This window comes from Ornithodoros turicata, chromosome 3 (genome assembly GCF_037126465.1).
Source record: "Ornithodoros turicata isolate Travis chromosome 3, ASM3712646v1, whole genome shotgun sequence".
Taxonomy (NCBI): domain Eukaryota; kingdom Metazoa; phylum Arthropoda; class Arachnida; order Ixodida; family Argasidae; genus Ornithodoros; species Ornithodoros turicata.
Window position 1 is genome coordinate 34136 of NC_088203.1, and position 15455 is coordinate 49590.

The 15455-nt window shown below is 43.5% G+C and overlaps 3 protein-coding genes across 4 annotated transcripts; 2 read left to right on the forward strand and 1 right to left on the reverse strand.

Annotated features, from left to right (window-relative positions):
• Positions 1-376: 376 nt before the first annotated feature.
• LOC135387757 (serine--tRNA ligase, mitochondrial-like) lies at positions 377-2245 on the forward strand. Its single transcript, XM_064616857.1, has 2 exons — positions 377-1257; positions 1447-2245. Exons 1-2 carry the CDS (start codon positions 478-480, stop codon positions 1963-1965), a joined length of 1299 nt encoding a protein of 432 aa, XP_064472927.1. The 5' UTR covers positions 377-477; the 3' UTR covers positions 1966-2245.
• A 278-nt stretch (positions 2246-2523) lies between these two features.
• LOC135387758 (pre-mRNA-splicing factor ISY1 homolog) lies at positions 2524-6039 on the reverse strand. The gene is made up of 7 exons (XM_064616858.1): positions 5761-6039; positions 5348-5370; positions 5112-5278; positions 4946-5058; positions 4820-4881; positions 2987-3042; positions 2524-2733 (listed from the first exon to the last, which is right to left on the reverse strand). Exons 1-7 carry the CDS (start codon positions 5761-5763, stop codon positions 2546-2548), a joined length of 612 nt encoding a protein of 203 aa, XP_064472928.1. The 5' UTR covers positions 5764-6039; the 3' UTR covers positions 2524-2545.
• A 220-nt stretch (positions 6040-6259) lies between these two features.
• LOC135387759 (protein arginine N-methyltransferase 6-like) lies at positions 6260-10332 on the forward strand. Of its 2 annotated transcripts, none has more exons than XM_064616859.1 (13): positions 6260-6543; positions 6630-6677; positions 6727-6860; positions 7095-7136; positions 7224-7324; positions 7405-7452; positions 9059-9127; positions 9185-9258; positions 9313-9395; positions 9453-9562; positions 9616-9725; positions 9834-9941; positions 9990-10332. In XM_064616859.1, exons 1-13 carry the CDS (start codon positions 6485-6487, stop codon positions 10072-10074), a joined length of 1071 nt encoding a protein of 356 aa, XP_064472929.1. In that variant the 5' UTR covers positions 6260-6484; the 3' UTR covers positions 10075-10332. The 2 variants fall into 2 exon arrangements, with proteins under 2 accessions (XP_064472929.1, XP_064472930.1); XM_064616860.1 differs by having other exon boundaries at positions 6261-6543; positions 6607-6677.
• Positions 10333-15455: the final 5123 nt, after the last annotated feature.

The window sequence follows — 15455 nt, forward strand, 5'->3', positions numbered from 1 at the left end:
CGGTTTCGTCTTAGCCATCCTTTCATATGTTTTGTTTGTCTCGTCATCGTGGGACCACCATACTCTCGTGTTCATATTTTTACTATTAAACAGATTAAATAACATGTTAAGAAAGTATTGGCAGGTGTGCCATAGGAAAATCTGTAGCGACATATGGATGGATGGATAGGTGGATTGTAGTGGCACCCACATATACAGAAGTATAATTCAAGGCACGATTCAAGGCAATGTTCAAGGTTTCGTCCAAAAATTTTACGAGTAGCTTTTTCCAGCGGCGTTCATAACTTCACATTTCAAGAGATCCAGAAGATGTGGGTTCGATCCCTACAGCTGGCTAACCTTTTCAGTGACTTTCATCTTTCATCGTTCACATTTCATTCTGGCTGGCCACAATGGAACCAACATGGCAGCACCCACACTCACGCTTGAAAGGGTCGGGAAAACATCATGATTTCACTGTAAGGGCAAAATATAGCGATGCAGATCACACGGGCTGTACAGAGTTTCATAAAACCTGTCCAACTTACCATGGTTCGGTTCTTCAGAGGAGGCACGTCACGATTATTTGATCTAGATCTCGAATATTACTGCAACCCGGACAACCGTCAAGCACTCGAAGCGAATCTTTCTCGTCGGAACTGCGAAGCCGATCTGGACCAAATTTATAAGTTGTGGCGGGAACTCAAGTCCACATCAGATGCTACGGTAGCCGAACCCATACGACATCAACTGTTGCGAGCGGTGGGCAGGCTTCCAAACACCACGCATCCCGATGTGTTAGCAAATACCACAAATGAACCTGTAACAATCGAACAAGTCAATGAAAAACCAGCATTTACTTTCATTCCACGCCGATTTGAACCGCTGGCGTCAAAACTAGGAACTCTGCAGTCGGACGCAAACCATCATATTTTGTGTGGCGAGCGCTCTTACTATCTGAGGGGCGATCTCGCCATGATGGAACAGGCGTTAATTACCTTCAGCATGAAAAAACTTTTAGAACGCGGCTTTGTGCCCGTCTCCGTGCCAGACATACTGCACCCGAGTGATATTGAAGCTTGTGGAATGAACACAACAGGACAAAGGTCACAAGTATACAAGCTACGAACACATTGGGATACAGAGGCTTGTTTGTCTGGAACTGCAGAAATGGCCTTGGCAAATATGTATCGAGATGAGTGCCTTGATATTGCAGAACTTCCTCAGAAATTTGCTGCTGTTAGTCGGTGTTATAGGGCTGAGATTTCCAACATTAAGGTAAGAGTTTTGAAAGAAACCTTTCTTCATTCCTCCTTTGTCTTCACTCCTATTACTTTGTGTTATGTGTAGTTGAATATTATAAAGTTCCATCATTCTGCAGATATCATTCTGTAGTTGCTTTTCTTTCTTGTGACACAGCCAAAGGGTGTTTTGTGCCCACAGCTAAACAGACTTTCACATTTGCAGGCGGAAAAAGGCATGTACCGCGTACACCAGTTTACCAAAGTCGAGATGTTTGCTATCTGTCATCCTAGCCAGAGTGATGACCTTCTGACCAAATTTGTCTGTGTTCAGCGAGAACTCTTCGACCTGCTTGGTCTTCATTTCATGATCATGGACATGCCTGTCTGCGACCTTGGACGCCCAGCATACCGGAAATTTGACATTGAAGCTTGGATGCCTGGTCATAAGTTTTACGGAGAAATCTCTAGCGCTTCAAACTGCACTGATTACCAGGGACGTCGGATTGGCATAACATACAAGACCAAGGAAGGCCAACAGCAGCATGTGCACACTGTCAACGGAACTGCGTGCGCTATTCCACGGATGCTGATAGCACTTTGCGAGTCCCACCAGGAGCAAAATGGAGCCATTGGAATTCCACCAGCATTGCGGCCCTACATGAACGGGAAGGCAGCGCTGGAGGCGCCACGTATGGAAAGAACATTTCGATGGTTGCCCTATTACTATATAGAGAATCGATAAATTTGTGTCCGCCACTGAGAGCCGTTTTCTAAATTTATTTTGGAGTGACAGTGGTATGCAGCTGCATATCACAATTATATGAAGGTTTCATAACTTGTTGCCTTATAAAGCAATCATAACATCATCAACCTGCAACAAGCAATCAACATCAGCAAATGTCTATGCATGGGTTTCAGTTTCGCTTCCAAAGGATTGCAAAATACTTTTGTCAGGTCTTTACTGAAGACACCCAGATCAAGTATTTTTAGGTAGGGTAGGGCAATAAAACTTGCAACATGTGCTTTTATGACCTGAATGTTTCAAAACCAAATTGTAGTTTGTTGTAGCTGAGTGTGTGAACAATGTTGATCCACCTTCACAATATATTACCACCTCTAGTCTGTGAATGAGAAAGGACCACCAAGAACAATGTCCAGGAGGTTCCTAGTCAAATATTTGTACATAATACAACAAAGCTACTGTACACTACTACTACTGTGCTACTACTAAAACACTGTACATGTCACCTCAAGCTATGCTTCAAAAAATGTCTGCAGAAAGTGAGCACGGGACACAAGAGACTTTCACAATTGTTCTTGTTTCATGCACAAGAAACATTATGTTGGTTGCGTGTTTCATTCCATTTCTGAACAGCACAAGCGATGGCCGCCTCCTCTTCTTTCCTTTCAAGTGGGAGTAAAATTCCATCGTCGTCATCTCTGTAGCCATAGTAGTCTGCATCAATGTCCTTCATAATTTCTGCACGTGTTCTTCTTGGTGGAGCTGGTGCTGACAAAAGAGTAGGTCTCTAAGAATGCTATCATAACCAGTGGTTTCAAGGAGAAACACACACTTTGAGAAATAAACAGATTATTTCATAGTGATAAATACTAAGAAACTACCAGGTGTAGAACTGCTCTTTATTCTTTCAGTTTGGCTTTGGTTGGCCTTTGCAATGCCTAGAATGGTTTTTCCTAGAACACCTGTCACAGAGACAGGTCAGGACACAGTTTTTGTTGTACACATCGGATAGGGGACTTACGTTCTTGTTCGAACAGTTCTCGAACACCTGGCAGATCTTTCGCGGCTCCAAAGTACCTGAAAGAAATTCAGCATTGTTACTCTCTCTTGGGCATTGAATCTGACTTATGTAACATTACTCAGACATCAAGGAATTGTTCTGCTATTTCCTAACTTGATTAAAGGAAAAGATTTCCTCCTAGCATAATTCAAAGAAGTATGTCTGGCTGGAGACTCAAAACAAGTTTCCTGCGAACAGTGCGAAATCGACATATTTTCAGATGGTGGTGGTATCATTTCCTTGAGCCCGAGGCGGTGGTAGGGACAAGAACACAAGTAGACAGGACTAGGCTACAGTCTAGTCCTAGTGTCCTAGTGTCGTCACAACATCATCACACCGATGTCACACATACGTCTACATGCTGGAATCTCGCAAAACTTATAATGCAGATATATTATACTGCTGAAGTTTGCAAGAGGTAAAGCAAGGATTCAGTGAGCTAGAATTATCGATGGAAACAAAAATCTATGAATTGATGCTTGGAGAGCAAACTGCAGTAACCCACATTATGTCCAGCAGGTTGTGTGCTCCATGAAAAATCATGAAATGCTGCCGGGAAGAGACTCGAGCAATGCATTTTGAGCAGATAGGGAATAAAGATATGTTTGTCTGAGCAACAGGGATACGCAATGAGATGAGCATGACACAACTAACACGCACTGTCGAGCAAACAATGCACAACAAGAACAATGGAAACACAGATGGGCATTTAGAATTGGTCAATAAAAAAAAAATTTATGCATTTCTCTGACTTTAAGGCATGTCATGTAATTTTGGGGTCACATCAAGGTCAAGACATGTCTTATGGGATAGAAAACACTGCTGCAACATAGCAGAAGGCCATTCAAGTGCCAATAGGCAAAAACTGAAGCCAAAGTGGAAACAGAATGGAGAACACATAACTAAAAATAAAATATTACACTACAAAAAAGACATTCTGGAAATAAATAAACTAAAAAAATTTTGGACTCTAGTTATCAGGCCCAGGATACTGTGTGGTTCAAACAGTTCCAATCCCATAGTGTCAGCTAGATGCAATTGAAATTACACCTCTAGTATTGGACCTTCGTCAATGATTTGTGGCTTTACATGGTGAGACAACTATGGTCATGAGAAATGCTTATTGTGGATGGTCTGTGAATTAATTTCGCCCACCTGAGAGTTCCTTAATGAGTCGACATCTAAGCACACAGCACACCGTACTGAACTTCCCTTGCAAAAAGCAACTTGTACCCTGCCACCAAGCTGCTTGCATGTGAGCCCACAACTTTAGGTTCAGTAAGCGGACATGCTCAGACCTTTGTGTTTCAGGTTTCATGTTTATTTTAATGAGGAAGGCCCAATACCACCAGTGCAAGGCGCTGCCAGTACTCATTGATTGAGGTGCCCCACAAGCTCCATGGTCTTGAGAAATGCTAAACAAAGTGACCCTGATCTATTTGTCTGTCAGTTTGACGTGTTGAGACATCAAATCGGTGGAGTACCCTTATTTGGTTGGAAGGAAGCAAGGTAATGGATCGACTGCTCTGCTTCAGATACGGGAGAGGTGGAGACAATTATGAGAAAAAAAAAAAAAGGAGTGTGCATCACTATTGGATGACTGAAATGCTCTGCGAGGCTGAACACTCTCTTGCGCACCAGGAGTTTGCGCCATACTCAGAATACAGGGCTTGTAATCCTAATTTCTAATCCTCCTGACATATTTTATCCAGCCCTTCCATGCTCATTTTAAATTAGCTATAGAGAACAACCTTCCATAGTACTTATTTGTGGATCAAGTTCAAATGTACTTACTTGTACCCACGATTTCCAGGTACTTCTTTTCCTTCATGATCCAGCATTTTAGGTCCCACTCTCTAATATGTAAAAATATCTGTTATCACTTCAATTTTTTTAAGGAGAAACTAAAATTGTGTTTACACTGTAATCCGGTCCACCGAGTTCTTTTATTCTGTCCTCCCAATGGCCCTTCTCGCGCAACAACTTGTTGATCTCGTCGTTGAGGTCACGGATTCTGAACTCTCCTAAACCAGCTAGGGAAAAAAGTATCTCAGATTTCTGTGCTGACACTTACTGTCCTGCATACCATTCTGGATTTGTGCAACTTTCTTGGCTATTTCCCGTATAACTTGCATCCTCCACTTTTCACATCTTCTTAAATCATGGCAGTTGGAAGCAAGATAGGGTCTTCGTTCCTGGATCCCTTTGCCTTGTTCGGCAAGCTGGGCTGCACGCCACCGAGCAAGGGTGGTCCTGAGAGTTCACAATAAAATTAACAGTCAAGTAATCAACTGCAAAGAACATTGGCAGCAAAGTACTCACATTGCCTTTTCCGCATTTCGAGCCTGCAGAAAGAAAGAAAGAAAGGGGATATTGCAGAAAGGTTGGTGACTAATGAAAACTATCGTTTTGTGTTTTGAGTTTGTAAAGGGTGCGTGCAGAAAAGTGAACTCACAATGCGCCTTACACATCCAGAGCTGGGGTGTCATAATTGTACTCGATCACATCACAATGACTACTAATCTTGAGCAGTCGCCCCCACAATGTGTCATCATTTCACTGTAGACAAGCCTGAGCATGGGCGAACATCCATGCTTAGGCTTGTCTACTACGGACTTCATCCGCCAGCTTCCCTTTATTTATGCCCTTTTATCTTTCGGCATTTGTACGCGTAGCACAAAGTTCATTTGCACTGTGTAATAAAATCGCAAAATTCTCAAACGTCTAGTACTTGCCATTATTTCTTGATGTGACCATAAAACTTATCCGAGAGCACTACAATACGCTGGTACTCAGTTTCGATTCGAACCACAAAGTAGGAACGGTAGGAACTAGAAAGGAGGAGGCCGCAGGACGCAACCGACAGAACCAGAACAATCAGACCGACGTTCGAACTACACACAACCGACACCAGGCATAAGTCAAAACCAAAACCATCAAAACCGTCAGAACGACGTTTCCAGTCACGCTTCGAGCCGTTTCTATGGTTCTGTGTTCTGTCGCCAAGCGCTTGTGTCGCGGCGGCAGCGGTAGCGCCCACCTCTAGATTTGGCGGATTTGGCACTGAATAATGTTGCTGAGAAAAATAAACTGAAACTGGCCACTAAACTCTCATGTAAGCTAAATAAATGAGCATTATAGCTTTACATTTCTCTCTCTCTCTTTTTTTTTTTTTTTTTTTTGTAACCTCCCTTCTCCCTGTTGTCGAGCTTTCGCAAGCAAGTTTTGGAAAGCCAAGATCAGCAAGAGCCACTGCCCTTGGGCTGGCAACAAAATACGCTGCGAAAAAAATGATAAAAAAATAGTTAAACAAAGAGTATTGCGCGTTTTTGTTGGAATGGCGTAGGATAGCCTTTCACCCGTTGATCCAGCGCGTTCTTGTTGGTGATGGAAACGATCTTTGCTGCTTCGTTGTAATTTGGTATCCGACCCTCTTTTATCTATTTAGCACCGTTTAAAATGGATTCGGGGGACAACTGCGATCTCAAGCGAAAGCGTGAGGACACTGAAGAAAAGAGGTGTGGTTTTGCTGTTTTAGTAAACTAAAGACATCTTTTGATGACCGACCATGCCGTCTCTAGAGGTTCTGGGCGTACGTTTACAGGCAAGAAGTCCAGAAAATTCGCACCAAGCATGACAACGAGTACTTCAGGTAACCATTTGACAGCTAATGGATGTAAGCTAACAATAATAATTTCAAGATGCTACGCTGGCTTGGACATTCATCGGGAAATGATTGGTGATTCTTCGAGAACGTTTGCGTACAGGAAAGGAATTCTAAATAACTATGCAAGATTGTATCAAAAGACTGTGCTCGACGTTGGAGCAGGCACAGGTATGATTTGCGTTATGAAAATGTCAGTTTGGCGCTACAGATCAATTGAGCAGACCATTGCTGAAAGTTTGCAAAGGGATTTTGTTTTCTCTGTATGCTTGGTGCCCAACTCATGAAAATGAAGGTGTCCACATTTTTGGAGCTTTGTTAGATTTATGTACACAGCTTCAAGTTCATGTTCAGTTTCATATGTGCAAGTCTTCCTATCCGTAAAACATAATTCTCAATTCGCAGGAATTCTGAGCATGTTTTGTGCACAAGCAGGAGCAAAGAGAGGTAAGCAACACACATGCTCCATCATTATCCTATTCACCGCAGTCACTTCCATCGCAGTGTAAACCACCCTTCACCCTCTGTACTCAGTGTATGCCATTGAAGCAAGTGATGTAGCTCAAGTTGCAAGAAAGGTGGTGTCTTCTAATGGTGTAGAGCAACAAGTCGAGGTCATACAGAGCAGGGTTGAAGTAAGTCTCTAGGTGTTTGAGAAACAATGATGTGCTTCAAAATATCACCATGCAAATACTTGCGTTATTGTTTATTCCAGGATGCTGATCTTCCTGATAAAGTTGATGTCATTGTTAGTGAATGGATGGTAAGAAAGTGAGAACTTCTGCAACTTGTTGCAGTATAGTAATGAAGGCATCATAGGGACATGATAAAAACTAAAGAAACACACAAGTACCTGCCTAGGCGTTCCACAGGGGTTACAGAAAAGTTGACTATAAGCATTCACTATAAGCAATCTCACTGCATCAAATGTGAGTGACAGCATCAACAGCAGCACATTCAGGTGGCTTCACCTGTATTGTGTATGTTGCCAGGACATACATTCTGTTCATCATAGTATTGCCTTCCACAGGAGTTTGTTCATTTCACCACATTAAGTGTTGAAATTCTGTAACAATATCTGCTCTCTGTCAAATGGGGATAGCCAACCAAAATGAACCTTATGTTGTTTCTAATCGTGCAGTAACAGTTACCAAATCCAGAATCCAGTTGTAGCAAATTTACGATGTACAAATGTTGCAACAGATGGTGTTCAGAAGGTTGCAACATTCTATATCTGCACAAATTTCACAAAGAAGCAAGTTGAAGTCAGTCAGTGAAATTTGCTATGGTCATGATTGGTGTTGGAATCTGGGATATCCCAGGATCCTGGCTGTTTTTAACGTCCCAAGATTTGCAAAAAAAAAATCGGGATTTAAGGATTTTTTAGTATTGGGCATTTGCAGTATTGGAGCAATTCTGGATTTTTTTTTTTTAATTCTGGTATGTAAGGGCTTGAGTGGAATACTGCAAAGCTACTGTTGGATAATAGCAGAATAATTTTGAGTTTAATTTCTAGCACAGGCTTGAGTTAACGACAGTTTCACTTCTACAGTGAGCACACAAATGAGGAATAGCGACTTCCAGCAGAAGTAAGGCGTGTGGTTTTACATATTGCGTGATAAAGATGCTAAGTGCAGGAGCAAGATACTGTAAACTTTTGGGCCCTCTACGAAAGGTCTACTCGCACATCCCCCTCAATGTAACATGAAGCACGCACTTGGCAAATATACCATTTGGGGTCTAGACAGCCAGCTTTTTATTCATCGTTAAGCAGCCACTTATTTCTTGTTTCTTGTCGGGTTTTGATGCTTTCATGAGTTACTATTGTATGTTGAAGCTTGGAGTGGCGCTACACGTGACAGCTGCATATAAAACTACTGAGCCTGTTTTTTGAGGAGAACATAAAAAAGAATACATCAGTTTTTTTTATAAGAAGCACCGCATACTAAAACACAATTGAAAACAATAAGTTAGGACAAATCTTTTGATTGACATGTGGACACAGAGCGCTGAGGAGAAATACACACAAAAATGCATACAGGAAAGCTCAGAGATGCTGCGCCAATACTGTCCATGCATGCTGTCTCAGTTTTATCTAAATTACGAAATCCTGTTCTGGGATTGGCCGACAACAATCCCAAAGTCCCGGATTCCCAAGAGTAGTCATGATGACAGTCATGACTGGTGCATTTCGTTAGTGACAAAAGGCCTTTTAAATGCAAGCCAAAGATGTGCATTGGCCACCAGTAAGGAACAGTAGCACATTTGATGAACAAGTTGCTTTTGAGATCGCTATAACTTGCCTTCAGCTTGTCTTAAAAGAGTTGTTTACTACATTTTCTGCCACATTGTTGTGACTTTATTTTCAGGGGTATATGCTACTGTATGAATCTATGTTGCAGTCTGTCATCTATGCTCGGGATAAGTGGCTTAAAAAGGTCTGTCATTATTACATATGTTGCTTCCTCACCCTCAAATAATGATGCTTTTGTAAGGACGGAGTACTTCTACCAGAAAAAGCTCGCATGTTCATAGCGCCACTTACGGATCCAGACGAAGGCCTCGAAAGGTATTTTCCATCCATCCATTTTCTCCAATTTTACAATAAAACTTTCATGTGTAGGGTTGAATTCTGGAAGATGGTCAAAGACAACTTTCACGTCGACATGTCCTGCGTTGTAGAATTTGCAAAGGCAGAGCTATATAGTGAGTCTCGAGTTACTATTTTACAAAGCTGTGTAATGCAAATTTCTCATTGACTAGAACACATAACGGTCAAGGCTGTAGATGTCGAAAATGTCATCTCTCGAGGCACTTGTTTTCTGGAGCTTGACCTGTATACTGTCAAGCCAGAAGATCTGCATTCTGTAGAGGTAAAGTTGTTTAAACAAGTCTTACTGCGAAATTTACTTTCTCAAATATTCAGGAGGAATTTGTGTGCTGCTGTTATGGACATGGAAAGGTCCACGCTTTTGTCATCTGGTTCTCGGTAGAATTTCCACAAGATGTCATCCTCTCGACATCACCTTACGACTCGTATGCATTTTTATGATTTTGTTAACCACATGTCTTGTCAGAGCTGTAGCTCACGTAAAAGTTAATATTGTCATGGTTAACTGATTTTTTAACTGCATCAACTTTCAGAGAAACACACTGGCAGCAAACAGTACTATACATAAACCCTGTGGACGTGAAACAAGACTCTATCATCAGAGGCACTATCACAATCAACCCAAGTGCTGAGCATCACAGGTATGTTATCTTTTTATTATGACCTGTTACTGGATTACATCTTTGCAGAATGCTTGACATCCACTTGACCTTCACCGTTGATGGAAAACAGCGTAGAAAACAAGTCTACAGAATGAATGACTACAGCCCATGAATGTCACATGACTGTATGTAGTGTAAAAAGTGCAACATTTCATTTTAGAGGTACTTGTGTTGCAGGTTCACACAGAGCAATGTTGAGTTGTGTCGATGAATACGTCAACCATTGTAGCAATTTTTGCATCACTAGCACATAAAGCACTGACTGCATTGAAATGTCAAGTGGGTGCCCTATGTGGAGATGTTGTGTTGAGGTTTGTTGCATGTTACGCTTGAAACAGCAGCAACCAAATAAATGTCGTAACAAAAGGGGCTTGCAGGCTTGTGTGTTGTGTTGTCCTTTCTTCTGTGTTCCAGCCTCAGAACATCAATTTCAGTCGTAACAGAATTTGTGATCATGAGGAGTTTGACGGACCATATCAAGGGACAGTTTTTCTCTAATACAGTGAACCCTCGTTAATATGACCCTCGATAATCTGACATACGCGCTTTACGACCATACTCTTGGGGAACAATGCTGTGAAACCCCTCTAAATCACCCCCGTTAATATGACAATTCCGCATTATGACCAAAATTTTCGGGAACGACCATGGTCATAATAACGAGGGTTCACTGTATGTCATTGGCTGAAATGGCAGGGCACATTTCCTTATTCAATCTGAGTAACCCGTGGGTTATGTACGATTTTTGGTCACTCAACCGAAGAGTAGCTGCCCCCCACAGGAAGTTTTCCCCAGAAGAGTGACTCCCAACCACAGTTGCAGCAAAATATAAATGTTATGATGACAGTAACTGTCTTAAAAACGGGCAGTTGAAGAAAAGGCACTAGCAGTGGGATTCAAACCCACACCCTTTGAAGCCTGTCAGAGATGTATGCTGAAGAGAGGGTAGCTAGCCTGGTGTAATTGGTAGCATCTCTGACCGACATCAAAGGGTGTGGGTTTGAATCCCACTACTGGTGCCTTACAACTACCACCATTCAGTTGAAGTATGCAACTGGGCATTTTGAGGCTTGTGTTGTGTTTGTCCCACGTTTGATTGCCTCATCCACTACAACGTTTAATCACAGATTTAACTTGTTGCATGATGTAGTGTGGCTTACCATATGGAACATTTAGGAGCAGTTACCTGAACTGACTCATGGGTTTCCAAGAATATCTACAAAATAACAGCACTGCCATGTGCACTGAATAGACAGAAGACTCAACGTTCAAGTAGCCATGACTTGAAAACCCGAGACGAGGTAGGGACGATAACAGACAAACACTTTCCTTTCGTTCAAGTAGCGGTAGAATGCACGAAGAACTGCACTACAGCAAAATTTCTGTGCCCTATTATATGTGGATTGTGAGCATTCTGACACAGTCGCCAAGTAGCAGCAGACAAACTCTACTTTGGAGCGTCCCTGAGAGTTATTACTCTTTATTTCTTTATTTATTTTATTATTATTATTATTTTTTTTTTTTCATGGGGTGTTTTGACCTCATTTTTGCTACTCTGGAATTTTTGCCCATTTAGAGTGGCTCAAGTGTGACCTGGAGCTGCTCGAGTTGTATGTGAAAAAACATACGCATGTAGCCTTCTTGCATTTATTTTTGTTTGATTATATGTATATCTGATACCTCATATCAGGAAAACCTGTACTCGCAACCAAGAATGTTTGACTTGAAGTGTATCAAGTGCGTAGCATCGAGCCAGACAAGAGACGGAAACGCAGGAGAGGTTATCAACACGTCTCAAACACAAACAAACGCCGCGATGATAACCACCGTTGTGGGTAATGCCGAGCCAACAACTCATGCCAAGGCAGACACTCTCGCAACATAATGACCAATTCGTGTGGTCATTTCGTGGCAGCTTTATTTTTCTCTTTTTTTGCCAGATCCCGAGCAGTCAAGCAATCTTGATGTTCGTGTGGTACTTTCCGAGCGCATTTGGGAATTTGCCAACTAGCACTTTTTTCGTCCGGGCTCGAAACGGTCGAGCAGCGGGTTGCCCAACCATATCCGGCGTCGTCAAATCCGCTCTGCAACGTGGCGAGTGCCCTCAGTGGCCAGCACGTCGAAGTTCACGTGATTTAACAGACGACGGAACCCGACACGACCAGAGCCATTGACGGACGCCCGTGACTAGAGTCACTAAATACGCTTCAGAGTATCGACACTGAGTTCCAAGAGCAAGCGTGCGCCATTTTGTTTCCGCGCCATGCTACCCACGCGCACGCGCATTGCGCACGTTAGCGGACGATGCCATCTATCATGCGCGGGTGAAATGTTTCTTTCATTTACAAGCAGCAGTTGACGGCCTTGAGTTCACCTTGACATCTTCGGGACGCTCTGGTGGACAATACATGGATTATCGCACAACGGTCATACATGCTTCTCTATCCCACAGCGAGTATTACGTTAGCCGTCTTTGGTCCTCAACTGGGGATGGTACCGGTGGGTGCGGAAACAAGCTGGCGCACTTGCTCTCCCTTTGACCTCAGTGTCGATACTCTGAAGCGAAGCTTATTTAGTGACTCTACCCGTGACGGGCGACCGTAGGACAGTGGAAACATTATTTCCTTTTATTTCTCGCAAGCGCTGCTAGGGTAACTTCCTTCCCGATTCGGCGGTCGAAGTGGCGTTCAGTTAACTCTGCTTTGAACTGTACTTCCTGCAACTCACCAGAGAGGGTCCCGTGGATCCCTGGCTGCTGCTCATCCGGTGCTCGAAATGTTCTGTAGCGTGATGTATGCGGCCCGTTGACTTGCACAACTTCCTTTGTTCCCCTGCTTACTAATAATTCCCATTGGAGATGTAACGTATATGAGTGATATAAAAATGAGAGCTGATGCACGAAATCTATATTAAAGAAGCTTGAGCTTGGGTGGATAGAAAGGACACGACACTCGGTGTGTACAAATGAGATCGCGTTCAGGAAGTGATCTGAACGGAGAGATATTCCGAAAAGGAATTTTATGGGTGTGCACGTTGCTGATGGGAGAAGCACTGATGGGAAGGTCACGGAGGTCCGCGTCATGAGTCACGGAAGAAGAGCATGGTGCGTGCGAGTGGTATGTTCTGTGACTGGAACATATAGCGGGGCGGTGGAAACACAAACCTCAAGCGCCGTGTGAAGAGATTGACAGTTCAGACGACATGTTGGTTTCATGCATTCGTACTGTTTGCAAGCTTTTTCTATGGGTTATTTCATCCGGTTAATAGTGTGTTTCCTGAACGTCTGAACTGTATTAACAGAAAGCATAAAAGAAAAGTAAAGGAGGAGGTCCTTTTTTGTAACCTTTTTCGAGACCTGTGCCCTGGGCGCTTTGTTATTATTCGCTTTCCACTATGATGACCTACACAGTGCCTGTACCCTAGTCACTCGCATGGAAAATATATCTCTGTTCAGATCGGATCACTTCTTGAACGCGATAATACCTTTCCTTGGCAAACTTCACTTCTGAGTTAGTTGCAGGATTGGATTCCCGCACACCCAGGAACTGCTCACCCTTCCTCCTCTCCCCGACAAACAGAGGAATCGTGTCCTTTGAAGTATCCCGCTTTCGGTGGTTCTGGGCGCTCGGATGAAAAGAGCATTTGGGGGATATGGGTCACTGCCCCCTGCGTGCTAGGGTTAGGCCTCATATCCTCCAAATGACCATTTCCACCGACGTCCCAAATCAACCAAAAGCTCATTTCATCCGAAAAAATGTTCGGAGGTTCTGGGCTTTCGGTTGATCTGGGCACGCGGGTGGCAGTGACCCATATCCCCCAAAAGCTCTTTTCATCCGAGCGCCCAGAATCACCGAAAGCGGGATACTTGAAAGGACACGATTCCTCTGTTTGTCAGGGAGAGGAGGAAGGCTGAGCGGTTTTTGGGTGTGTGGGAATCCAATCCTGCAATTGAGTCAGAAGTGAAGTTTGCAAAGGAAAGGTATTACGTATTGATGTCGATCGCGTACAAGAAATGATCCGATCCGAACAGAGAGATATTTTCCATGTGAGTGACAGGGCTCCAGGCACTGTGTAGGTCATCATAGTGGAAAGCAAATATGCGTAGTAACAAAGCGCCCACTTCACAGCTAGGTCTCGAAGAAGGTTACAAAAAGGACCTCCTCCTTTACTTTTCTTTTATGCGTTCTGTTAATACAGTTTAGACGTTCAGAAAACACGCTATTAACCGGCTGAAACAACCCCTAGAAAAAGCTTGCAAACAGTATGAATGCATGAAACCAACATATCGTCTGAACTGTCGATCTCCTCTGAAGGCGCTTGAGGTTTGTTTGTTTTCCGCCGTCCCGCTAAATGTTCCAGCCACAGAACACACCACTCCCACCATGCTCTTTTTCCGTGAATCATGACGCGGACTTCCATTACCTTCCGAAGACAGTGCTTCTCCCGTCAGCAACGTGCATACCAATAAAATTCATATTCGGGATACCTCTCCGTTCAGATCACTTCTTGAACGCGATCTCATTTGTACACACCGAGTGTCGTGTCATTTCTATCCAACTACGATCAAGCTTCTTTAATATAGATCTCGTGCATCAGCTCTCATATTTATATTAGTCATATATGTTACATCTCTAAGGAGAATTATTAGTAAGCAGGGGAACAAAGGAAGCTGTGCAAATCAACGGACCGCATACCTCATGCTACAGAACATTTCGAGCACCGGATGAGCAGCAGTCAGGAACCCACGTGACCCTCTCTGGCGAGTTGAAGGAAGTACAGCTCGAAGCAGAGTTAGCTGGAACACCACTTCGACCGCTGAATCGGGAAGAGAATCACCCTAGCGGCGCTTAGGAGAAATAAAGGGAAATAATGTTTCCACTGTCCTTATGGCGAATTGTGGTGGTCATTTAATTATAACACTGCCTGGCGCTCGGAAATTGCTAGGAAATTGCGGTTTTAGGATCAGGATCAGGCTCGTCTCATTTCTTTTGAATCAGGGCAGAGTTCGTACACTTGGATCACGCTAGGGCCATCGCCGTCGCCTGTCTTCGGGTTCCGTCGTCTGCTAAATCACGTGAACTTCGACGTGCGGTCCAATGAGAGCCACCGTTGCAGTGCGGATTTGACGACACCGGATATAGTTGGGCAACCCGCTGCTCGATCGTTTCGAGACCGGACGAAAAAAGTAATAGCTGGGAAATTCCGGGCGCGCGGAAAGTCAACGATGAAAGATGAAAGTCACTGAAAAGGTTAGCCAGCTGTAGGGATCGAAGCCACATCTTCTGGATTACCGGTCCAGGGCTCTACCAATTGGGCTAACCTAACACGCCTCTCCAGCGACTTTCGGGGTGCGTCATCTGCTGTTAGAGCCCTGGACCGGTAATCCAGAAGATGTGGGTTCGATCCCTACAGCTGGCTAACCTTTTCAGTGACTTTCATCTTTCATCGTTGATTTCTTAGGCAATTTGAGGCTTTGTTTGTATCTGTCCCTTC